Source organism: Leucoraja erinacea, chromosome 32 (genome assembly GCF_028641065.1).
Source record: "Leucoraja erinacea ecotype New England chromosome 32, Leri_hhj_1, whole genome shotgun sequence".
In the NCBI taxonomy this organism is placed as follows: domain Eukaryota; kingdom Metazoa; phylum Chordata; class Chondrichthyes; order Rajiformes; family Rajidae; genus Leucoraja; species Leucoraja erinaceus.
The window spans coordinates 24,121,693-24,148,288 of NC_073408.1; the positions used below are offsets into that span (position 1 = coordinate 24,121,693).

Below are 26,596 nucleotides of genomic sequence, written 5' to 3' on the forward strand. Positions count from 1 at the left end.
CACGGTCTGAAGATGGGTTTCGACCCGAAACATAACCCATTCCTACTCTCCAGAGATGCTGCCTGTCCCGCTGAATTTCTCTAGCTATTTGTGTCTATCTCTGGTTTAAACCACTATCTGCAGTTCCTTCATAAACATTTGCATGACCACCTCCCAATAAGGCTGTGTTTGCACTGTTGAGAGCTGTTTGTTGTAGGATATTACTGAAACACACGGTGCAAGATGAGATGGCTTTATGAAGATGCAGGATGTCCTCTGCTCATCATAAGTGTGGGACAGACTTAACCAAGTACCTGTTGTTCTTCTGGGTGTCAGTTTTATGTGCAGCCCTTGCTTTGTATTACGTTAGATGGTTTCTTCCTCAGAATCCGAGGTTTTGCAGACTGACAAAAGATGCAGGAAGGAAAACACTAGGCTCTCATTTCCACATGCCAGTCCGATACCAGTAAGTGCTTTCTGTGAGGGCACAATGAACACCACAATATCCCTTTTGGCATTCTGACACCTAGTAATTAGGCCTACACATCAAAATGTTTGAAGGGTATAAGTGGGACCTCCATGAAGAAAGTGGGGAAAAATAGATAAACAGAGACATCACTGCTGCATTTGTGGACAAAATTGTCAATGAACTTTTATTTTTTTAAACAATCAATGGGTCTTGCTGCAACTAGCACCGTAAACCCTTCATTTTGAAAATTTACAGCTGAATTAAGAAAGTGGGAACAAACAAACACGTGGGCACAGAGCTGGGTGAATTATGAGACAGATGGTCCATTGAACAATTTGTCACCCAGCCTGACCCTTTGCCTGCTGAGAACAAACTCTTCTAAATGTTGCTGCCTGCTCTGATCAGACTCTTGACAAGGCTTTGCATTTGTTTGATAGTGACTGCAAAACTCTGTCCACTCTCAGACATGACCCCTGCCACATTTTGCAGGAAAAACTAGGTTCACACGCAGACCGAGTCTAACTGTGTGGGACAGACTTAACCAAGGGTGTGGGACATGGTCGCCTTTTTGTCAAACGACATTTGGGGATTTTTACTATTTGTTACATCCAATGTTTGCAAGTAACATTTGAATGGCATAGCTTTAGCATTTATTCTGATCTGTTCTCACAGCAATATTTTGTCTCTGTTCTGAGCAAATGCAGGTCAGGGCAAGATTTTGCTTGCTCAAATGTGATTTATATCCTTTATTTATAAAACTGTAAAACCTGAGTCAACGCGCATGCACCAACTAGTCACATCCATTCAAAGCGTAAACTGCATGGATCAATTACATATGAAAAAAAAACTCATCTATAATCTCCCTTCCTCCTTGAACTTCTGCAGCAGGGGGTCATCAGCCTTCAAGGCAAAGGTCAGGGTTTGTTTCTGGTAGTACTCCGGATCCAACTGCAGGTTCTCTATCACACTGGAGAGTAGATGTGCACGTTCCACCATGGTGCCTGGAGCATCGTAGCCAACAGCAGTGAAATGAACATGCAGGTGGTAGTAGGAGGGCTGATAATGGAGGTAAATCCTCAGGCTGCTCTTTGGAACATTATATCGCTTAAAGATAGCCATCTGTGGGGGAAATATAGACTTAGTTTAGTTTAGTATAGATAAAGGGTGGAAACAGGCTGTTCAGCCCACCGAGTCCACGTCAACCATCGATCACCCCATACACTAGTTCCATGTTCACTACTTATATATCCTACATATTAGGGACAATTTATAGAGGCCAATAAACCTGCAAACCGACACACCTTTGGAATGTGGGAGAAAACCCGAGCACCCGGAGAAAACCCAGGGCCGGATTTACGTATAAGCTTCACAAGCTTACGCTTTGGGCTTCGAGATCCAGCGGGGCCTCGCAGAGCCGGATTTACCACTACGCTTCATAGGTTGAAGCCTAGGGCCTCGAAATCTAGGGGGCCTCCGGCTAAGGCAGGACACCTGCCGTTCAACTCTGAGCGGGCCCCCCTCTCTATCTTTCTCTCTCTCTGTCACTCTCCGTCTCCGCCCGCCATCCGTATCCGTGTCCAGGTCTCCGTTCTCCGTCCGCTCATCATCCGCCGGCACGGCCGGCCGCCTTGCACATGCGCACTGCACGGCCAGCACATCCTCCACCCTGCACATGCGCACAACCGCGGCCAGCACATCATCGGCCGCCCTGCGCACGCGTACTGCCACAGCGACTGGTCGGCACAGGGACTTTGGAAGTCGTCTGTGAACGCTGGTCACCACAGCGTCTCGAGTGAATCGTGGATGCAGAAGGGAAGGTAATGTTGCAATTTGATGGTTAATGTTTGCAAACTGCATGAATAGCAGTTTTGATTAATACAGTATTTCTAAACTGAATTTGTAATCAAAGCTCCTTGTTAAGGGAAAAAAAAAGTCGTTGAGCACCTCGCAGCAGTAGAGTTGCTGCCTTACAGCTCTTGCAGCGCCTGAGACCCGGGTTCGATCCCAACATATCACCACAATAACCCTAACCTCACCCTAGCAAACCAATATCCTTTGTTGTAACTGTTCTTCACTCATCCTCTCTCATTTTCAAGCTCACTTGTTTTCTCACTTTCCTCATTTTGAATGTTCACATAACTGTTTCTCTTGCTATTTATTAATGCTCTCTGATCTACTGAATTTTCACAACACTTTCTGTTTCTATTCCAGATTTACAGCATTTGCATTTTTTGTAATTTTTAATTGGGGTCATTCACTGGGTCATCACTTTCTTCCAACACTGCTACAATAACAGTGAACATCACAGTTTGGTGCATATGAGCACCGCAGTCGTCTCAGTCAACCTCCAACACGTGTGATATTACAAGGCCCACGGCTCAAACTTGTTTACAAGCTTGGGCCACATTGGGCATCAGTAAGGGCAGAATTGAACTGTTCTCCCAAGATTCAACGGCACTGAAGCCAAAGGAAAAAGCGTATAAATGTCAGGAACTGAGTTAGAGGGAAAACCGTGGGATTGATACAGAGTCACTTTAGCCAAAAGCCAGCCAGTGTGCCAAGAGACTTTATGCACAGTAAATCTCAATGGTTTCATTCTCTCCATGGATGTCATGTAGCCAGCTGCATATGAAAACAAATTGGCTGATGCACGCTAAAGGCAGCAGCTGCAATTTCCACATAACCAACACTTCCTAATGCGAAGGAAAGGGCACTGTAGCTTGAGAAAACAGATTCATACCTGTCCTTCCTGTAGTATGGTCTGTAGCATCGGCAGATGCTCTGCTGTCAGATCCCGCAGTGACTTCACCTCTCGGCGGTGGGCAATAGCAATCGCATACAAGTCATCAACCTGCAGCAAGCAACAGAGTCAGACAACTTCCTTCTCAGAACATTTACTGTGCTCTAGTATAAAACTATTCCCTTAAACTCATGTCTCAAGAACAAGTGTAAAGAATTCTTGATTATCCTCTGACATGGAGCTCATGGATATCTCTGCCCAACCACTTCTATCCCTTCTCCCCTTCTCATGGTCTCTCTTCCTCCAGCATCAAACCCATATCCCTTTGCTGTTCTCCCAAGTCGTCAGCTCATTTTATTCATGACTCAGTTTTCATCTGTGTTCAAGAAGGAACTGCAGATGCTGGAAAATCGAAGGTACACAAAACAGCTGGAGAAACTCAGCGGGTTCAGCTGCATCTATGGAGCAAAGGAAATAGGCAACGTTTCGGGCCGAAACCCTTCTTCAGACTTCATCTGTTTTAGTTACCAAATCAGGGCTTTCGCTTAACTTTTTTTCCCTGTTGCCAGCTGGGCAACCTTGGCAGCTTTTTAGGTTGCCAAATGACAGTTTAGGTGGTCATTTAAGATGGCTTGCATGACGTGTGCGATAATGTGCTCGGACGAAGTGCGTAGTTACCAGTCGGAATTATACTCAATGAAGCATTCACATATTATTTCTGCTTCAAATAAAGTCACAAACTAAACATTCACCAATCAAGACATGATATATCCCACAATGATATGCAGAAAATTATAAGACAGTATCTCAACTTTTTTTACACATTGCAATTAATGCAATTTCTATTAGTTCTTTCCACTTCCAAACAAAAATGTGGTTAAATTATTCAGCGTATGATCAACCTGTGTCAATAAATCCTGGACCATGGTAACATATATGCATACGTATAGTTGTGAATGTTGCTCATTAAATAACTACAGTACTGATATTCCATATTAAGAGCATTGATTTGCTGTTAAAATTAATTCTGTAATAACGTGTCAACGGTAGCAGTGACAATCGAACACTGCGGTTTTAATGTTTCATGTGTTCACAATATAATTAATCCATCTTTATGGATTAAAACAAATAATAACATTGGGAATTAAAACACATTTGATCGCATTCCGTTATCAAACATAGTCAATGTTCGCTCTGAAGAATTTTCCAGGACAATAGGGTCAGGGAGGGGGGTATGTACGAGTCAGTGCGGGGTGGATAGATGGCGGGGCGGGGGGGGGGGGTTAGAAGGCAGTCGGTGCAGAATGGATGGATTGAGGCAGGTGAATTAGTACGTGTTGGTTGGAGTAGGTAAAATTGTGAGGGGAGAGCACGGGGGATGTCAGTGATGTTGAATGGGGGGGTTCAGTACGGGATGGATGGGGTAGACAAAAGTGCTGGAGAAACTTAGTGGGTGAGGCAGCATCTATGGAGCGAAGGAAATAGGCAATGCTTCTTCAGACTGAATGGGAGGATCAGCACAGGTTGTATGGGGGCGGGTAGATCAGCACAGGATGAATGGAGGGAGTCAGTACAATGTGGATCGGAGGGTCTGTGCAGGATGAATGGGGGATCACTACAGGATGAATGAGGGGACGGTGCAGGGTAAATGGAGGGTGGGTCAGTACAAGATGAATGCGTGGATTAGTACAGGATGGATGGGGATGGATGGGCGGGTGGCAGGAGAATCAATGTGAGGTGGATAGGGTGATCAGCGCAGGATGGGGAGATGGGGAGGGGAGCTCAGGGGATGTCAGTGAGGACTGAATAGAGGCGGGAATGGGGATCAGTGCTAGATGTAGAGGAGGGGGTCCCAGGATAAGTGGGGAGGGGTGGAGGGGGCGTACAAGAGAGAGAGAGAAGGGGGGGGGGGGGGGGGGCGAGGTGGGGAGGAAGGAAGGTCAGCGCCCCTCGGACAACATCGCCCCGCTGCCTTGGCCGTTGGGAACTCCTCGCCACCGCCTCCCTCCTCCGCCAGCCAACAGCAAGGTGTGGGGCCGAGCGGTGCAGCTCCAAGATCCTATAGCTATAGGATCTATGGTGCAGCTGCTTCAGAAGTGTTGGAGCGAATGATGGGTCCCGCACAGCAGCCGCGACAGCGGCTCCATCTCTTCCTCTTCCCTGATAGCGGCCGCTGCTTTCAAATCAAACCCTCCCGCATGCCGAGGCCTCCCGCTCCCTCCCTCCTCCCGGCCTCGGCGTGTGGGAGGGTTTGTTTTGAAAGTGCACCGTTAGCGGATTTTCAAGCAGCGGCCCTTATCAGGGCTGGCGGGGGGCGGGAGGAGGAGGAGATGCAGCCGCTGTTGCTGTTTGGGGGCCGTCATTCGCTTCAACCCTTCGTCACCCCGCATCTAGTATCTTTCCCACGCAATACAGCCGTCACCACCGACACAAAATGTCTCGTTCCTTTTCTCCAGAGATGCTGCCTGACCCGCGGAGTTACTCCAGTTTTTTGTGTCTATCTTCAGTACAAACCAAGCCGGGTAAAATGACTCGGTGTTTAGGTTGCCCGGCGGCGCTTTGAGTGGTCAATGGCACCCGGGCAACCGTTAATTTCGAGCCCTGCAAATCCCTTGAACGTGCTGTGACTAAATCTAAGCTCATCCCTGCCTTAACTCAATACCACAGGTACCACAGGGAGTTTGTATGTTCTCCCTGTGACCACGTGGGTTTCCTCTGGGTGTTCCAGTTTTCTCCCACACTCCAAATATGTGCTGGTTTGTTGGTCAATTGGCTTCTATCAACATTTTGGAGTGTACAGGACAGAACTAGCGAACTGGTGATTTTTGGTCGGCAAGGACTCGGTGGGCTGATGGGCCTGTTTCCATACTGTATTGCTAAACTAAACTAACCCAAATTAAACTAGTGAAATGCACAAATGATTATGGAGAATTTATATTTCAATTTAGGCAGCTGATTATTATTAGGATGATCTGTAATGATGGCACAATAATTCAGAATTCAAAGGCTGGACAATGTGTTTCCAGATTAATTAAGGCTTAAACCAGGAACGTGTGATGGAATACTCTCCACTTGTCTGGATGAGAGCAATTTTAACACTCAAAAGGCTCAACACCATACAGGACCGAGCAACCCCTTCACAACCATTCACTCACTCCACTACTGACTCAGTGGCAGCAATCAGCACCATCTACGGGATGCACTGCAGCAACTCACAAAGATTCCTACAACAATGCTTTCCAAACCTACAAACTCAACCAGATAGAAAGACCGGGCAGCAATGATTAGGCTGCATCCTTTTATCCCCTATTCCCATTACCTTGTATTTGTACACCGTTTATGGAATTGTGCAGGTTAATGGGGGATACAGTGGAAGACTATTGAGTGGATGATACAGTGGCATGAGGCATGATATGGTGAGATACTGTGGGGACGTATTATGTGGGAGTCTGGGGGAGAGGTGATGTGGTGGGATATTGTGTAAATGAGGGATGATAGACTGGGAGGACAGGCTGTGATATTCAAGATTCAAGATTCAAGATTCAATTTAATTTTCATTTGGACCCCTTGAGGTCCAAACGAAATGCCGTTTCTGCAGCCATACATTACAAACAAATAGATCCAAGACACAACATAATTTACATAAACATCCATCACATCGCTGTGATGGAAGGCCAAAAAAACCTATCTCTCCACTGCACTCTCCCCCCCCCGATGTCAGAGTCAAAGTCAAAGCCCCCGGCTGGCGATGGCGATTGTCCCGCGGCCATTAAAGCCACGCCGGGTGGTGCGAGGTCGCACACCGGGTCTTGGTGTTAGAGCCCCCGGCGTGCGCTCGCAGAGTCCCGCGGCCATTCCAAGCCGCGCGGGGCGGTGCTGTAAGGCCCCGCTCCAGGAGCTCTTCAACCCCGCAACTCGGGCGGGAGAAGTCGCCGTTGCAGGAGCCCTGAAAAGCGGTCTCCCTCCAGGGACCCGCGGGCTCCCGGTGCCGCCGTCCGCCAGACCCACAGTTGCAGCCTCCGAATCACCGGAGGTTGGGCCGCAGCAGCAGCGCTCCACCACCGCTCCACCCGCTCCAGACTCGGCCAGCTCCGCGACGGTGAGGTGAGTCGTCGGCACCAGAGTCCCCGGTCTTCTCCTGTTGGAGGCCGCTCCTCGTTGCAGCCCCAACGACAACGGAGACCCGACAGAAAAGGTTGGGTCTCCCGTGCAGGGAGAGATTTAAAAGTTACCCCTTCCCTCCCACCCCACCCCACCCCCCCCCCCCCCCCCCCCCCCCCCCCACACACACCCCCCAACAAAAAATAACAAAAACTACATAGAAACATAGACAAAAAATAATAAAAACGCGGACGGGCTGCAGAGGCCGCTGCTGACGAGAGTCATGCCGCCTACCGGGCAACATGGATACTTGATTGGAATCCAGTATAGTCTTTCGCTGGTACACAAAAAAGCTGGAGAAACTCAGCGGGTGCAGCAGCATCTATGGAGCGAAGGAAATAGGCAAGGTTTCGGCCCGAAACGTTGCCTATTTCCTTCGCTCCATAGATGCTGCTGCACCCGCTGAGTTTCTCCAGCTTTTTTGTGTACCTTCGATTTTCCAGCATCTGCAGTTCCTTCTTAAACATAGTCTTTTGCTGATTGGATAGCATGCAACAAAAAAGCTTTTCACTGTACTTTGGCACACATGACAATAAATTAAACTAAAAAAAACGTAAATCTGCACCACCTGAAAGTTGCCCAATCCACACGCTATCCAGACTTGGAAATATATCATTGTCCCTAGCCCCTTTTTGGGTCAAAATCATGGAACTCTTCCTAACAACAGTGGGTAAACTCACAACTTCCGGCCAACACTGGTTCAAGGAGGCAACTCGCCACCACCTTCTCATGGGCAACTAAGGATGGGCAATTAAATACTGACTCTACCCGCAAACCCATTATCATCTTCACAGAGAACTACACATCACGCCTCCCACTCGTTCTGAGGCTGTGTCCTCTGGTCCTACCCCACTAGTGGAAACTAGTTCTCAATTATAACTGAATGCTCCCTCTCACTTGGGTAATCATGGCTTGAGATTTCTCATTCCAGAAGGATGTTTGTTTTTAAAAGAGGCTTTAGGAATCCTTAAACTGTCTCCGGGATCTCCGGTTTCCATCCACACTCCAAAGACATACAAGTGTGCAGGTTAACTGGCTTGATAACATTGCAAATTGTCCTAGTATGTGTAGGATAATGTTACGTGTGCGGGGATCGCTGGTCAGCGCAGACTCAATGAGCTGGCAGGTCTGTTTCCGCACTGTATCTCTCAACTAAACTAAACTAAATGTCTGAAGAAGGGTTTCGGCCCGAAACGTTGCCTATTTCCTTCGCTCCATAGATGCTGCTGCGCCCGCTGAGTTTCTCCAGCTTTTTTGTGTAACCTAAACTAAATGTTTTACTGACAGAGGCAGAGAGGTTGGACATTGAAGGAAGGTTGGTAGAGCCTTCATGTTTGTAGGAGTTGACACATTTCACTGAAGAATCTGAGAGACTGGATCTAACCATTAATTTCCATAAAACCAGATTATAATGTTAGACTATTAAACCAGTCAACTTGTGATTTACCTGCTCCAACTGCTCAAGATCAATCAAGGACAGAGAATAAATATAGCTTTGCTGTATATTGACCCACATCTCAAAACTGAAGGAATGGCACCTCATTCATCATCATACCTGCTTTTGATTCCACTTGAAGTCTGGAATAAGAATGAAGCCATTTTTTGGGTCCGGATGTTCATGAATTATTCGATCTGCTTCAGCCTTCTTTTCCAGAATGTTATACACCCACTGAAAGAAAATACACAAATCAATCTAATGAAGATGAACAGACCTGCATGTCTGTCACCAAGATTACGTCATTATACATATTTGTAAGCATCTAAAGCCGCAAATTATGTAAAAAAACAGGCGAATGCTATGAATAGGTTATAAGGTCATAAGTGATAGGAGCTATTCAGCCCATCAAATCTACTACCGCCATTCAATCAAGGCTGATCTATCACTCCCTCCTAACCCCATTCTCCTGCCTTCTCCCCATAACCCCTGACACCCGTACCAATCAAGAATCTATTTATCTCTGCCTCAATGGATAAGAATGAGGGAACTGAGGGCTACTGCTGAATGGGGGTCTTGATTAAGCCTTTTGTTATTCTCATCTAGTCTTTGAATACTGCCTGCAAATTAAACAAATGAAAGACTATTTGAGATGGCAGGTCTTTGAAATGCTTGTCCTGGGATTGTCATCATTGTAATCAACCCATCATCAAATAAAAAAATGCTCATCTTTTGTTTTGTTTTAAACAAAATATTTGTCATGGGTTTACTTGTGTGTGCGCATATCTGCCCTGAGTTCACTGTTGTTTGTTGTCGATATTTTACTGATGTGGATGACAATGTAGTGAATGTGGTTAGTGAATTAGCAGATGCCAACAATATTTGTGGCACAATGAACAGTGAGAAAGGCTAACTAACAAACAAAAGGATCTGGATCAACCAGAGAAGTGGGCCAAGGATAGGGAAATGGATTTTAACTTTGTTTAAGAAGTAACTGCAGATGCTGGAAAATCAAAGGTAGACACAATGTTGCCTATTGCCAGCTCCATAGATGCTGCCTCACCCGCTGAGTTTCTCCAGCATTTTTGTCTACCTTGGATTTTAACTTTGATGAGTTGATGATGATCTATTTGGGTAAGTCAACCAAGACAGATAATGAATGGTAGGGAAAAATAAAGAATCAAAGAACTGCAGATGCTGGTTTACATCAAAGATAAACACAAAGTACTGGAGTAACACCGGATCAGGAGGCATCTCTGGAGGGAAAGGATAGGTGACATTTCAAGTCATGGCCTTCGTCAGACCTGAGGAAGGGTCCTGACCCGAATTGCCCCATATCCTTTTTCTCCAGCGATGCTGCGTGACTGGCTGAGTTACTCCAATAAATGGTGTGGTCCTGAAGAGTGTACTGGGGCAGAGAGACCAAGGGGTACAGGCACACAGTTCCCTGCAACTGGCAGCACAGGTGTGAAGGAATCATTGATCATCCTTGTTTTCATTGGTAAGGTACTGAGTACTGGAGTTGGTACGATATGCTACAAATGTCCTCTGTCCATTCCCTTCACATATGCTGTATAAAAATAATAATAATAATACATTTTATTTGTGGGCGCCTTTCAAAAGCCTCAAGGACACCTTACAGAATTTAACAAGGGTAAAAAAACATATAATCGGACCCGCTGAGTTCCTCCAGCAGTGTTTTTTGCACGTGAAGCAAAACTATCAGTTCTATGTTACAGACTATTCCGACCTAGACATAACATCACCTTTCCTTCATCGTAATTAGGTGCAAAAAAATCTGGATGATTTGTCTGTGTCAACTACTGGCCGACAATAAATATTGCTTTAAAAGATTAAATGTCTTGCCAATATTCATTTGGTGAGCTCACATGTGAAGTATGTATGCCTTTGAGAGATCCTGGAGAATGGCAATTGCTTGTGATACTGTCATTCAATTCAAATCTAAAACTTTAACATGATAGGGAAGAAGAACTGAGCAGGGGAAGGAATATGTGGATTGCTATCTGGTGGGGAATCATTTGATGTGTGATGGACTACCACTGCAATCATTCAAAGTAGCCATCCAGAGAACATTCTATTTCAGTCTGGGACTGATGCCCAACTAAACTACTGTGCAGCTTGGCTCCAAGTTTTTGCTATTTCTGCTGCAACACAGACTTAACAAAAATAATTTCAATAAATAAATGGACCAAGCACACTGCTTTCAACCCGATAAAAAGTTTTGATGCAAGACAGAAAGGCGTTAGAAAATGCTGTACAAAATTGGAGTGAGGCTACGCTGGAGAGATTAGGGCATGCGATATACTGGATAGGACTATCCTTAAAAATCAGTGTTTACTTTAAAATAAAGGTGATGTATACCGAGAAAGCTTTGAATGCCGGAAGCGTAGACTAGAGAGGACTCTAGATTTGCTCAGGGCAAGTACCCTGTATATAGCCCCCACATTCATGCATCTCTCATAGAAACATAGAAAATAGGTGCAGGAGTAGGCCATTCGGCCCTTCGAGCCTGCACCGCCATTCAATATTATCATGGCTGATCATCCAACTCAGTATCCCATCCCTGCCTTCTCTCCATACCCCCTGATCCCTTTCGCCACAAGGGCTACATCTAACTCCCTCTTAAATATAGCCAATGAACTGGCCTCAACTACCTTCTGTGGCAGAGAATTCCACAGATTCACCACTCTCTGTGTAAAAAATGATTTTCTCATCTCGGTCCTAAAAGACTTCTTATCCTGGAACTGTGACCCCTTGTTCTGGACTTCCCCAACATCGGGACTAATCTTCCTGCATCTAGCCTGTCCAACGACTTAAGAATTTTGTAAGTTTCTATAAGATCCCCCCTCAATCTTCTGAATTCCAGCGTGTACAAGCCGAGTCTATCCAGTCTTTCTTCATATGAAAGTCCTGCCATCCCAGGAATCAGTCTGGTGATTGTGCTTCCAGGCCAAAATTTAAAATGACCATCCTTGAGATTGAAATACAGGTGCACCAACGATTTTTCAGCAGGCGACTATGACGGGATGTGGCGACTATGACGGGATGAAGCGGCCGATCTTGACCTGATCGTGACTTTCGCGTCCAATCGGCGGGTCGATTCTGCCCCCTACGGCCATGGCTCTGGAAATCCTGCCTGGCCGGAACCGGCAAATCCATTCCCATACCGGACTACCGAGTCCGACTTTGTTAGCTGGTTTTTCAGACCCACCGAGGCCGCGACCTTCGTTGGCCTGGCAAAGTCGATAATACGGCAAGGCCCAGAACCAAGGGTGCCGGAAAATGGGTGGTGAGCCTGTACTCCATGACCTCACCGCATTTCATTAATGTGATCTCATTGAGACCATTCATCACTCTAATTCTGACCTCTGACCTTCTTCAATCGACACAGTAGACTCCACAAAAACTACAGCTGGAGGCGCCATTCATTGAACCAGGACCATAATAGCCCTTTCTGGTCAAAGATTCGTGACCCAAAGATATTACAATTCTTTCCCACCACACAGTCACGCCCCATAGTTGCTGCTTGACCCACTCCAGCAGTAAGTATAAGGCAGGCATGTGCCCTGAGTAATTTCTCAGGGTAGGCAATCAGTCAGCTTTTAAAAAATCTTAAAACGCGCATGCGCAGATTGTTCTCCTCTCTTTAAGCAGTCAGTCGACTGTTATAAAGTCTTCAAAAGCCATTTCTCTTAATAAAGTACCATATTTCCAGGCAATGAAGACGCATCCCCATTTTGAGTTGCTAAATTTTGAAAGAAGGCTAGTGAGACATAGAATTTCTCACGCTCAAAAAAAATAAAATAAATGGAGTAATAATTCAATTTGCCCAAGGCTTCCAAATCTCCTCCATTCTGAATTACTGAATGGGTGGAGGGTGACGGCAGGTGGAGAGATGGTGGGAAAAACGGGAGCACACTGGGACAAGTTGAATCAGTTGTGATCTTATTGAATGACAATACTAGTTCAAGGGACCAATTGGGGGGAGAGTTCCTTTCACAGCATGTGGGGAGTCTGGCGAGGGGTAAAGTTGCGGGGAGGGCAGGATCGTTGAGAAGGAGGGGGTCAGGGACCATGACAGTAACCCACTCACTCACTGCTGCTGCGGCACTCCGGGCGCGGAGCGACCGCATTGTGGCCGGGGAGGGAAGTAGCTCAGGTGGCTACGAGCAGCTGCCGGGACCTCAGCGTCTTCTGCCAGCCCATTCACCTCTGGCAGTGCTCTCTGTCCGAACAGCGAGGGGACCAACTCAAGAGTAAAGATCATAGAGCGGAGCAGGCAGTGGGCGATGGGCAACAGGACAGCGGGCGGTGGAGCTTACTCCTGTGTCAGCGCGAACAAGGGACCAATTGAGGTTACTCGCGCTGACACAGGAGTAAGCTCCACCGCCCGCTGTCCTGTTATCCATCGCCCGCTGACCCGCTCTTCAGCTGGTTGCTGACATGATCCCCGACCCCCTCCTTCTCAACGCCCCTGCCCTCCCCGCAACTTTACCTCTGTAGACTCCCCACACACTGCGAAAGGAACTCTTTCCCCCCCACCACAGCGGTGCTGTCCTTTTACAGCCACTTCCCACTTTACAGCTGCTTCCTATCAGCTGCTAGCAATGAGGGATAGACTTGGCTATCCCTCAGTATAGCAACACCGTTCTTGATGTTGCTGTACTGAGGGATAGCGAAATCTATCTTTGTAACAACCTAACCTTCGGCCTCCAAGACGCATGTAAATTTTCATGCCTTATATTTGGGCGAAAAAATAGCGTCTTCAATGCTGGGAAATACGGTATTTAAAAACATATAGCTCAAAGAAATCTGCTTACCACATTATTTGCACACAAACTCCATTCTTCTCTCTTTGTTTCTTAAGATACTCTTAAGATAATGACAATCCATGTTTGAAAAACCCGCACTGGAACTTGCGCTGCGCATGCACAGTACGTAGTCTACGGTGCAAATGCAGAATTTCAGCTGCCTTTAGCTCCCCCTTTCATTGAAGGCTTGAAGCAGTGTCGACGGCACGTCAGCTGCACACACTTTCGCATATCACATGTACTCCGGATTAAAGGCACGGAGAATTATACCGACCTAAGAGATTGATGCCTAAGATTGATCTCTTAGGTAGCCATAATTCGCCTGTGCCTTTACTATTTATATTTAATAATTATCATTTTATAATTTTAGTCAGGGTAGGCAGTGCCTACGTTGCCTACCCTGATGGCATGTGCCTGGTATAAGGGATAATAAATCTATGGAAATAGTGCAGATGAGAAACTCACCTGTGTGGATAGACACAAAAAGCTGGAGTAACTCATTGGGACAGGCAGCATCTCCGTAGAGGAGGAATGGGTGACTTTTCGGGTTGAGACCCATCTTCAGATGGGTCCATGATGTGGCCTGGATTGGAGGGCTTTTGTTGTGGGGAGCGAGTGAAAAGACTGGGGTTGTTTTCCTTGGAGTGAATGTAAGTTGATAGTGGTAAATATGATTGTGAGGGACACAGGTAGGGTATAGGAGCATCACAGACAGAGCTCGGTTTTTTAAGGTGAGAGGGGGGAGTTTTAAAGCGGATCTGAGAAAAAAAGGTTTTTATGTGTAGGAAGGAACTGCAGATGCGAGTTTACACCGCAGACACAAAATTCAAGAGAAACTCAGCGGGTCAGGCAGCAGCTCTGGTGAAAAAGAATAGGTGACATTTTGGGTTGGAACCCTCCTTCAGACTGCAAGTGTTAAAGTTTGGTTGGAGCTGCAGGAACCGTTGCCAGAGGAGGTGACAGGATCAGATACAATTACTATGCTGATGAGTAGAGCCAGGATTTTGCTATAAATGCCATGTGTCTTTTTATGCCTTCTTTGAAATTTCACAATGCCTTTTTCATGATCGAGTGCCTAAACCAGCCTTTTTTGACGTTTTGCTAAAAGGTCGTGCTACGTATATTACTAAAAGTGTGATCTTGACCGCTTTTGGCCCACTGTGCTGTGATTTTCAAGAGAACGCCGCCACCTACGGCCTACATTTTTGGCCACCTCGCTCAGAGCCCCCCTCCGCCTTCCTGGACCGGAGGATTTTTCCCCATCAATGACAAATCAGAGAGATATTAATGTTTTTTTTTAATTCACCATTCTCTCTGCTGCCTGTGCTGGAGGAAGGGGAAGGGACTATAAAACCAGGAAGTGGTGTGCCTCACTCAGTCTCTGCAAGATGGATGAATCCAAAGGGTCACGTCTCTCTGAGCTCTGAATAACACTGAACTCATGTCTACTTAACTGTGAGTCCCCTTAATGTGGTTTGAAAATGAAAATATGGTTTGTTTGAAGTAAAAAGGCACTGCCTGCAAATGGTTGTTTGGGTGCTATGGCGAAGTTAAAAGGCACTACTTACTGCAAATGGTGGTTTGGGTGCTTTGGGTTGAAGTTAAAAGGCACTACTTATTGCAAATGGTGGCTTGGGTGCTTTGGCTTGAAGTTAAAAGGCACTACTTACTGCAAATGATGGCTTGGGTACTTTGGCTTGAAGTTAAAAGGCACAACTTACTGTAAATGGTGGCTTGGGTGCTTTAGCATTGGTGGGCGGCGCAACTCACGTCGCAGCGGCCTCTGCAGTCCGTCCGTCTTTTTATTATTTTTTGTCTCGTTTGAATGTAGTTTTTTTTTTTTTGTGTGTATGTGTGTGGGTATGTGTGTGGGGGGTGGGGGGTGGGGGAAACTTTTAAAATCTATCCCCTGCACGGAGAACCTGACCTTTTCTCTGTCGGGTCTCCGTTGTTGTTGGGGCCAAGCACTGTGGAGCGGCCTCCAGCAGGAACGACCTGGGGCTCCAGTCGCGGAGCCTGCGGACCTACTCACCATCATGGAGCTGGCCGATTTCGGAGCGGGTGGAGCTGTGGTGGCGCTCGGCTACGACCCGACCCCGGAGATTCGGAGGCTTCCCGCAGGTCTGGTGGACAGTGACACCGGGAGCCCGCGGGTCCCTGCTGGGAGACCGCTTTTCGGGACTTCCGCAACGGCGACTTCACCCGCCCGAGTTGCGGGGTTGAAGAGTACCTGGAGCAGGGCCTTACATCATCGCCCGGCGCGGCTTGGAATGGCTGTGGGACTTTGCTAGCGCACGCCGGACGCACCAACAACAAGATCCGGAGCGCGGCCTTGCATCACCCGGCGCGGCGTAAATGGCCGCGGGACAATTACCATCACCTGCCGGGGGCTTTGACTCTGACATCGGGAGGGGAATGTGGAGTGCAGGGGACAGATAAGTCTTTGCCTTCCATCACAGCGAGGAAGAGATGCGCTGTGATGGATGTTTGTGTAAATTGTGTTGTGTCTTGGTTCTTTCTTGTGTGTATCTGCAGAAACAACATTCCATTTGAACCTCAATGAGGTTCAAATGACAAATAAATTGTATTGTAATGTATTGGCTTGAAGTTAAAAGGCACTACTTACTGCAAATGGTGGCTTGGGTGCTTTGGCCTGAATTTAAAAGGCACTACTTACTGCAAATGGTGGCTTGGGTGCTTTGGCTTGAAGTTGAAAGGCACTACTTACTGCAAATGGTGGCTTGGGTGCTTTGGCTTGAAGTTGAAAGGCACTATTTAATGCATATGGTGGCTTGGGTGCTTTGGCTTGAAGTTGAAAGGCACTGCAAATGGTGGGTTGGGTGCTTTAGCTTGAAGTTGAAAGGCACTACTTACTGCAAATGGTGGCTTGGGTGCTTTGGCTTGAAGTTGAAAGGCACTATTTAATGCATATGGTGGCTTGGGTGCTTTGGCTTGAAGTTGAAAGGCACTGCAAATGGTGGGTTGGGTGCTTTAGCTTGAAGTTGAAAGGCACTACTTACTGAAAATTGGCTCAGTCACTCCTGCTGGAGTGGCCCAGCCCGAGGGAGGAACGGCACTCCCGCTGGAGTGGCCCAGCCCGAGGGAGGAACGGCACTCCCGTCGGAGTGGCCCAGCCCGAGGGAGGAACGGCACTCCCGCTGGAGTGGCCCAGCCCGAGGGAGGAACGGCACTTCCGTCGGAGTGGCCCAGCCCGAGGGAGGAACGGCACTGCCGCTGGAGTGGCCCAGCCCGAGGGAGGAACGGCACTCCCGTCGGAGTGGCCCAGCCCGAGGGAGGAACGGCACTCCCGTCGGAGTGGCCCAGCCCGAGGATGGAATGGTACTCATGTGAGGGCGATCCGGTCTGGGGGCTGGGACGGTGCTCCGGTGGCTGGGACGACGTTCTGGCGGCGGTGTCCAGAGTCCTGGGCTCAGCCGCGGGCCGGCGGCTGCGTGTGCTGGACTGGAGGTGCGGCGGCTTCGACCACCCCCGGGCCGCAGTGTTTGAACCGGCCCGTTCGCGGGGTTCGGTGAGCTGCGGGACTGTTTGTACCATCGCCCGGTGGGGTATCGCCTCAGCGCAGAGGGAGAAGAGGAGGGAAGACTGCAGCCCTAAGATTTTTGCCTCCACCACAGTGAGGAGGTGTTTGGAGCACTCACTGTGGTGGATGTTAATTTGTGTTTATTGTTGTTTATTATTGTATTATTGTATGTATGACTGCAGGCACGAAATTTCGTTCAGACCGTAAGGTCTGAATGCCAATAAAGGAAATTCATTCAAAATGGTGGCTTGGGTGCTTTGGCTTGAAGTTGAAAGGCACTACTTACTGCAAATGGTGTCTTGGGCGGTTTGGCTTGAAGTTGAAAGGCACTACTTACTGCAAATGGTGGCTTGGGTGCTTTGGCTTGAAGTTAAAAGGCACTACTTACTGCAAATGGTGGCTTGGGTGGTTTGGCTTGAAGTTGAAAGGCACGACTTACTTCAAATGGTCGCTTGAGTGCTTTAGCTTAAAGTTGAAAGGCAGTACTTACTGCAAATGGCGGTTTGGGTGCTTTGGCTTGAAGTTAAAAGGCACTACTACAAATGCACTTACTTTCTGTTTGCACTGTATATTGATTTTAGATAAAACGCTACCACTTATGGATGTCATTTTTGGCCATCTTACTCAGTCACCCCTCTGCTCAGCAGGTGCAGAGAATTATTCCCATCAATGAAAAATAAAAGTGTTATCAGTGTTTTAAAAATGTTGAGAATCTCTCTCCTGTCAATCACGCCATGAAGGCCACACCTTTTCCGGTGGGAGGGGGAGGGGTTATAAAACCCGGAAGTGTGGGTGTGGCTCAGCCTCTGCATGATAGGGGAGGGAGAGGTCACAACTCTGTCTGAACTGTGAATCAACTGAACACACTGAATGTCTACTGAACTGTGAGTTTGGTGTTTTGTGTGGTTTTATGGTGGTTTCACCCTGCATGAAATGGTATGAATCTGCATTTGAATTTGGTGGCTTTGCACCCTGCTTGAAGTGGAATGAAACTGCACTTGAATTTGGCGACCTTGCATCCTGCTTGAAGTGGTATGAAACTGTACTGAATTTGATGGCCTTGCACCCTGCTTGAAGTGGTAGGAAACTGCACTTGAATTCGGTGGCCTTGCACCCTGGTTGAAATGGTAGGAAAATGGATTTGAATTTGGTGGCCTCGCACCCGGCTTGAAATGGAATTTCAAGGAATAGCCATGAGTCAACTGCCAGCCCACCAGCCGTGAGTGAGCTGCCAGCAGATCAGGCTTGAGGGACTTAGCTGCCACCCCAAGAACCCATACCAGCGCTCCAGAAAGCCCCCCCCCCCACTGGCCACCAATATTGGAATTGGTGGAGAGGTGGAATATTGCGTCGGGGGACCAGCCCTCCCGTGTGAACATGGGACCCAACGGGTCCCACTTAATCTAGTCTGCAGTCAGAATCGTCAGTGAAATCATGCAGAAAAAGTCCCTCTTGTGTTTATTGCTTCCAATTTTGCAAACGTCCCACAAGCTACCACTTCCCTTGAGAAACGTGGCGAAACATTAGTGAATAACTTGCAGGTTTTCAACAAAGTAACTGATGATATCCGTAAAGTTCTTGGCGATGTAGGTAAAGACATACAAGGAAAATGTGAGAATGATTTTAGATCTTGAAATACAAAGGACAGCTAAGGTTCTCAAATGTAGTTGTAATGCAAAAGATATCAACATGAATATAGAGTATGTAGCTTTTTTTTGGGTATGCACCAGTGACCTCAGCTGGGGTGAAAGAAGTTTTTCACAACTGAAGTATATTCTGTCTGACAGATGGCATAGTTTACCACCAGATAATTTGAAAAAAATGCTAGCAACTGGTCATTTAACGTATTATACTTTATATTACTATTTTTAACCATATTTTGGTGGTGGAAATAAATGCCTATTTATACCTTTTTTGTCAATGAATGCCTTTTTAGACCTTTTTTTGTCAATGAATGCCTTTTTATACCTTTTTTGTAATTTTATTTTGCCCTTTGATTGCCTTTTTGCCTGCCTATTTCAGAGTTTTTTAGTGCCTAAACATCCTGGCTCTACTGATGGCGCATTTAGAGAACACTTAAATAGCCAAGGCGTAGAAGATTACAGTTCCAATGCAGGCACATAGGATTAGTGTGGATGGGCAAGAAGGTCAGCAAGTGGTGGAGGGCAGAAAGATTTGTTTCTGTGCTTGGGCAACTATGAGTATGTTTTACATGAATCGAAACAAACTCCAATGTTGCATTTTGCACCTTTTATGTTCCCTTGTTGTATCTTCACTCACTAACCACCCTCGCTTAAAAGCTTTTGTTTCCTTGTTCAGATTCTCTCACTAAATGTCCATATATACCCATCGACCGGTTAATCTCAAGTTTAGCTAATCTCCACCGCAACCCTGGCATCACTTCATCAGAGATATTCCATTCGTACCAAAGATGCTCTTTGCAACTTAAAATCTATTTGTTTTCTCCTCCTCCTCAGTTCTGATGAAATGCCTTCAACCTGAAATCCTGCTTCTCCTTCCATAGCTGCTTCTTGAAGCAGTGATTGTTTCCATTGTGGGTTTTTTTTAATATAATGAATAGCCTTTTTAGCAAATAACGCAACAGAAAGTGTTTCAGATGAAAAACTTGGCAAAAAATGGTGTGCCGTGGTTACGAAAAGGAAGGCAGCTAGAATGTTCAGATTTTAAACAGCGTGTGCTTTAAATGGTTGAGAGACAATATGATTGTAATTAACACCTGCTAATGAGTACTGTGCAATTTTGAACCATATTTCAAAATATATTAGATTATTGAAAGAAATGCAGACAAAGGTTTTCTGAATTCATTCCACATTAAAAAGGGTAGGACATTCAGAACAAATTAATGACTCCTGCACATAACAAAGGGGTGATGTAATTGCTTATTTAACATTTGAAACAATTGGATAGGTGGATATACAGACCCTGCCATGCCTGAGCTTCTCGAACAAGACAATTACTTTTCGAGTTTAGGATGACAGCAAAATATGGATTTCAAGGAAAACTTAATTAAAAATGACAATAAAATTATAAAACAGGGTACTCAGAAGGAGTTCAAGCAGGGCCCACGCAGCTTCCCACCAGCAAATACGGGCCAAGATTATTGACTTAGAAATGCATAAAGAAAACAGTGCAACTTGTAGAGCTGCCACTGTACTACTCCAGTGCTGTCTGTGTGGAGTTTGCATGCTCTCCTTTTAATGCATGGGTTTCCTCTGGGTATTGTGTTTTTTTCCCATATTCCAATACATGCACTTTAGTCGGTTCATTGGCCACTAAATTGTCTGTGTGTGTGCAGAAGAGTGGTATAATCTGGGGAGGGGGGAGGGGGAAGGATGGAATTAACAGGAGTATAGTGAAAATAAAATGACATTATAGAATTAGTATAAAAATGAGTGCTAGATTATTGGCAAGGACTCAATGTGCATACAAACCTATTTCCTGTTCTTTTTTTATATTTTTATTTTTATTTTTTTTATTAAGAAAGATAGAAATAAAAGAAGTAAGGAAAGTGAGAAAGAGTTGTGAAAGTGCAGGAAAGTATTGGAAAAAGAGAGCCCATTAGAGAGAGAGTTAGAGAAGAAAGTTAAGAAATAGACCCTAGAAAAGAAAGAGAAACAATCGCTCTATTATGAAAAACTCCGCAAAAAGGGATATACCAACCATATTTTTCATCCCCCGTTACCAGATCCTGGCACCATTTATTTTTTAAATTACTATTGCACCTTATGCTTCTAGAAAGCTCATAAATGCAGACCACGTCTTTTGGAAGTGGTCTGCTTTGCTTGCGAGGAGGAGTCTCATATCTTCCAGGTGTAATGTTTCAAACATGTTTGAAATCCACATTTTTATTGTTGGTATAGGAGCGTTTTTCCAGAATTTGAGTATAAGCTTTTTTCCCATTATTAGCCCGTAATTAAATAAATTCTTTTGAAACACGTTTAGTTCAGGGCTACCTTCCATTATTCCAAAAATAATCCATTCTGCTTTTGGTATCAGTTTTATTTTAAATAGATTTGTGAAAATTTCAAATATTTCGTTCCAGAATTTTTGGATTTTTATACAAAAAACAAAAGAGTGCGCTATGGTAGCTTCTTGAGACTGACATTTATCACAAATGGGTGAGACGTTAGGGAAAAGTTTATTTATTTTGGTTTTTGAATAGTATAGTCTATGTAATGTTTTGAATTGAATTAGAGTATGCCTTACATTGATCGAGCATTTATGCACATATGGAAAGTGTTTATCTCAGCTCTCTTTTGACATTTTTATAGCTAGTTCTTGTTCCCAGTCTCTTCTAATACCGTCAGTTGTAGGTATTTCTATATTTAAAATAGTGTTATATAAGTATGATATTAGGTTTGCTGATTCGGCCTTTGTCTTCATTGCTTCGTCCAGTAAGTCTGGAGGCATGTTATGATAGCCTTTTGTGTATTTTTTCAGATAGTCGCACATTTGAAGATATTTGAAATATTGATTATTTCTCAAATTATATTTCAGTTGTAATTGTTGAAATGATAATAATTTTCCACATTCATGCGAGTCTCCGAGCGTTTTGATTCCTATTTTTTCCCATTGTGTAAATGATTTATCTATAGTAGGTTTAAACGACAGATTATTGACTATTGGCGATAAAAGAGATAGATTTCTTAATTTTATATTCTGTTTTATTTAGAAACATAGAAACATAGAAATTAGGTGCAGGAGTAGGCCATTCGGCCCTTCGAGCCTGCACCGCCATTCAATATGATCATGGCTGATCATCCAACTCAGTATCCCGTACCTGCCTTCTCTCCATACCCCCTGATCCCCTTAGCCACAAGGGCCACATCTAACTCCCTCTTAAATATAGCCAATGAACTGGCCTCAACTACCCTCTGTGGCAGAGAGTTCCAGAGATTCACCACTCTCTGCGTGAAAAAAGTTCTTCTCATCTCGGTTTTAAAGGATTTCCCCTTTATCCTTAAGCTGTGACCCCTTGTCCTGGACTTCCCTAACATCGGGAACAATCTTCCTGCATCTAGCCTGTCCAACCCCTTAAGAATTTTGTAAGTTTCTATAAGATCCCCTCTCAATCTTCTAAATTCTAGAGAGTATAAACCAAGTCTATCCAGTCTTTCTTCATAAGAAAGTCCTGACATCCCAGGAATCAGTCTGGTGAACCGTCTCTGCACTCCCTCTATGGCAATAATGTCCTTCCTCAGATTTGGAGACCAAAACTGTACGCAATGTTTCCAAATTCTAATTGCGCTATGTATAATTGGATTTTTATTGTAATTTTTGTTATTCAGATTCATTGGTGAGAGGAGAGTCGCTCCTATATTGCACGGAGAGCAGTCCTCTCTCTCCATTACAATCCAGTCCACCTGCTGGGCAGAATTGTCCAGCAGGTGAATCATAATTTTAATATTTACTGCCCAATTATAGTACGTAAAGTCAGGGAGCGCTAGACCACCCAGCTCTTTGGGTTTACTCAGGTGTGTTCTTTGTATTCTGTGGGATTTATAGTCCCATATAAAATTTGTAATGTCTGAGTCCAGTTTTTTGAAAAACTTTTTTGGAAGATATATAGGGATTGATTGAAATAGATATAGGATTTGTGGTACAAAGATAATTTTTATAGCATTTATTCGACCTATTAAAGACATCGGGAGCTTTTTCCAGAATTTCCTGGTCTTAAGCTTCTGCAGATAGACACAAAAAACTGGAGTAACTCATTGGGTCAGCCAGTATCTCCGGAGAAAAGGAATAGGTGACTTTTCAGGTCGAAACACTTCTTCAGACTGAGCGTCGGGGAAAGGGAAATGAGAGATATACAGTGCTCTCCATAATTTTGGGACAAAGACCAATCATTTATTTATTTGCCCCTGTACTTCACAATTTGAGATTTGTAAAAGAAAAAAACAATCACATGTGGTTAAAGTGCACATTGTTTAAATTTTAATAAAGGCAATTTTTATACATTTTGGTCTCACCATATAGAAATTACAGCAGTGTTTATACATAGTCCCCCAATTTCAGGGCACCATAATGTTTTGGATATAGCAATGTCATGCAAATGAAAGTAGTCATGTTTAGTATTTTGTTGCAATGACTGTTTGAAGTTTGCGATTCATGGACATCACCAGTTGCTGGGTGTCTTCTCTGGTGATGCTCTGCCAGGACTGTATTGCAGCCATCTTTAGCTTATGCTTGTTTTGGGGGCTAGTCCCCTTCAGTTTTCTCTTCAGCATATAAAAGGCATGCTCAATTGGGTTCAGATCGGGTGATTGACTTGGCCACTCAATTATTGACCATTTTTTAGCTTTGTAAAACTCCTTTGTTGCCTGAGCTGTATGTTTGGGATCATTGTCTTGCTGTGGAAAGAACCGTCAGCCAATGAGTTTTGAGACATTTGTTTGAACTTGAGCTGATAGAATGTGTCTATACACTTCAGAATTCATTATGCTACTACGATCAGTAGTTGTATCATCAATGAAGATAAGTGAGCCAGCAGCCATACATGCCCAGGTCATAACACCCCCACCACCGTGTTTCACAGATGAGGTGGTATGCTTTGGATTTTGGGCAGTTCCTTCTCTCCTCATTACTTTGCACTTGCCATCACTCTGATATAAGTTAATCTTCGTCTCATATGTGCACAGGACCTTTTTCCAGAACTGTGGTTGTTCTTTTAAGTATTTCTTGGCAAAATGTAACCTGGTCATCCTATTTATGCGGCTAACCGGTCGGTGGTTCGCATCTTGCAGTGTAGCCTCTGTATTTATGTTCATGAAGTCTTCTGCGGACAGTGTTAATTGACAAATCCACACCTGACTACTGAAAAGTGTTTCTGATCTGTCGGACAGGTGTTTGAGGATTTTTCTTTATTATACAGTGAGTTCTTCTGTCATCAACTATGGAGGTCTTCCTTGGCCTGCCAGTCCCTTTGTGATTAATAAGCTCATCAGTGCTCTCTTTCTTCTTAATGATGTTCCAAACAGTTGATTTTGGTAAGCCTAAAGTTTGGCTGATGTGTCTAACAGTTTTATTCCTGTTTCTCATTCTCATAATGGCTTCTTTAACTTCCATTGGCACAACTTTGGTCCTCATGTTGATAAACAGCAATAACAGTTTCCAAAGGTGATGGAAAAACTGGAGGAAAGACTAGATGCTGAGTGCTCTCTTATACAGTGCTTTCAGAAAGTATTCAGCCCCCTTCACTTTTTCCATATTTTGTTATGTTACAACCTTATTTTAAAATGGATGAAACTCTTTTTTTTTTAATCATCGATCTACACAGAATACCCCATAATAAAAAAGCGAAAACACGTATTTCAAAATTTTTGCAAAGTAATTAAAAAGATATAACTGAAATATCACATTTACATAAGCATTCAGTCCCTTTACTCAGTACATTGATGAGGCACCTTTGGCAGTGATTACAACCTCAAGTCTTCTTGGGTATGACGCTAGAAGCTTGGCACACTTGTACTTGGGTAATTTCTCCCATTCTTCCCTGCAGATCCTCTCAAGCTCTGTCAGACCAGATGGGGATAGACAGAGTTGACGTGGAAAAGCTTTTCCCACTGAGAGTAGGGAAGATTCAAACAAGGGGACATGACTTGAGAATTAAGGGACTGAAGTTTAGGGGTAACATGAGGCGGAACTTCTTTACTCAGAGAGTGGTAGCTGTGTGGAATGAGCTTCCAGTGAAGGTGGTGGAGGCAGGTTTGTTTTTATCATTTAAAAATAAATTGGATAGTTATATGGATGGGAAGGGAATGGAGGGTTATGGTCTGAGCGCAAGTATATGGGACTAGGGGAGATTATGTGTTCGGCATGTACTAGAAGGGTCGAGATGGCCTGTTTCCGTGCTGTAATTGTTATATGGTTATATGGTTATATGGGAGCGTGAATGCACAACGATTTTCATGTCCCTCCAGAGATTGGGTTCAAATCCGGGCTCTGGTTGGGCCACTCCTGCGTTGTCTTGGCTGTGTGTTTAGGGTCGTTGTCCTGTTGGAAGGTGAACCTCCACCCCAGTCTGAGGTCCAGAACACTCCAGAGAAGGTGTTTAAGAGGGAACTGCAGATGCTGGAGAATCGAAGGTTACACAAAAAAGCTGGAGAAACCCGCTGCACCCGCTGAGTTTCTCCAGCTTTTTTGTGTAACTCCAGAGAAGGTTTTCACCAAGGATCTCTCTCTGTCCTTGCTCCGTTCATCTTGTCCGCAATCCTGACTCGTCTCCCAGTTCCTACCGCTGAAAAACATCCCCACAGCATGATGCTGCCACCACCATGCTTCACTGTAGGTATGGTATTGGCCAGGTGATGAGCAGTGCCTGGTTTACTCCAGACGTGACGCTTGGCATTCCGGCCAAAGAGTTCAATCTTGGTTTGAGAGTTCTTTAGGTGCCTTTTGGCAAACTCCAAGCGGGCTATCATGTGTCTTTTACTGAGGAGTGGCTTCCATTTGCCCACTCCACCATTAAGGGCTGATTGATGGAGTGCTGCAGATATTCTTCTGGAAGGTTTTCCCATCTTCACAGAGGAACCCTGGAACTCTGTCAGAGTGACCATTGGTTTCTTGGTCATCTCCCTGACCAAGTCCCTTCTCCCCTGATTGCTCAGTTAAGCCGGGTGGCCAGCTCTATGAAGAATCCTGGTGGTTCCAAAGTTCTTCCATTTAAGAATGATGGAGGCCACTGTGCTCTTCAGGACCTGCAACGCTGCAGAAATTGTTTTATACCCTTCCCCAGATGTGTCTCTCGACACATCCTGTCTCGGAGGTCTACGGACAATTCCTTGGTCTTCATGGCTTGGTTTTTGTTCTGACATGCACTGTCAACTGTGGGACTGTGTATAAACAGGTGTGTGCCTTTCCAAATCATGTCCAATCAATTTAATTTACCACTATCAAGTTGTTGAAACATCTCAGGATAATCAATGGAACAGGATGAACCTAAGCTCAAATTTGAGTGTCATAGCAAAAGGTCTGAATACTTATGTAAATGTGATATTTCAGTTATTTCTTTTTATTTACTTTGCAAAAATTCCAAACACTGTTTTCGCTTCTTCATTTTGGGGTATTATGTGTTGATTAATGATAAAATACCCTTTAATAAAATCTGACAATGTGCACTTGAATCACATGTGATTTTTTTCTATTACAAATCTCCAATTGTGGAGTAGAGAGGCAAATAAATAGAAGATGTGTCTTTGTCCCAAACATTATGGAGGGCACTGTAGACGGTGACATAAAGAGATGTAGAACAAATGAATGAAAGATATGCAAAAAAGTACCGATGATAAAGGAAACAGGCCATTGTCAGCTATTTGTTGGGTGAGAATGAGTACAGACAATAAGTCTCAACAAGATTACTTTGAAACTGGTATGACGGGTGGGGGAGGGATGGAGAAAGAGCAAGGGTTACAAAGTT

At 44.9% G+C, this 26,596-nt stretch overlaps 1 protein-coding gene across 2 annotated transcripts in view; it reads right to left on the reverse strand.

Annotated features, from left to right (window-relative positions):
• Positions 1-605: 605 nt before the first annotated feature.
• dcps (decapping enzyme, scavenger) overlaps positions 606-26,596 on the reverse strand; it is a 128,292-nt gene continuing 102,301 nt past the window's right edge. For both annotated transcript variants that reach the window (XM_055660906.1, XM_055660907.1), the window contains exons 4-6: positions 8,905-9,018; positions 3,189-3,299; positions 606-1,567 (exon numbers count right to left, since the gene is read on the reverse strand). In XM_055660906.1, coding sequence (XP_055516881.1) covers positions 1,301-1,567; positions 3,189-3,299; positions 8,905-9,018 — 492 coding nt within the window. In that variant the 3' untranslated portion in view covers positions 606-1,300. The remainder of the gene's footprint in view (positions 1,568-3,188; positions 3,300-8,904; positions 9,019-26,596) is intronic.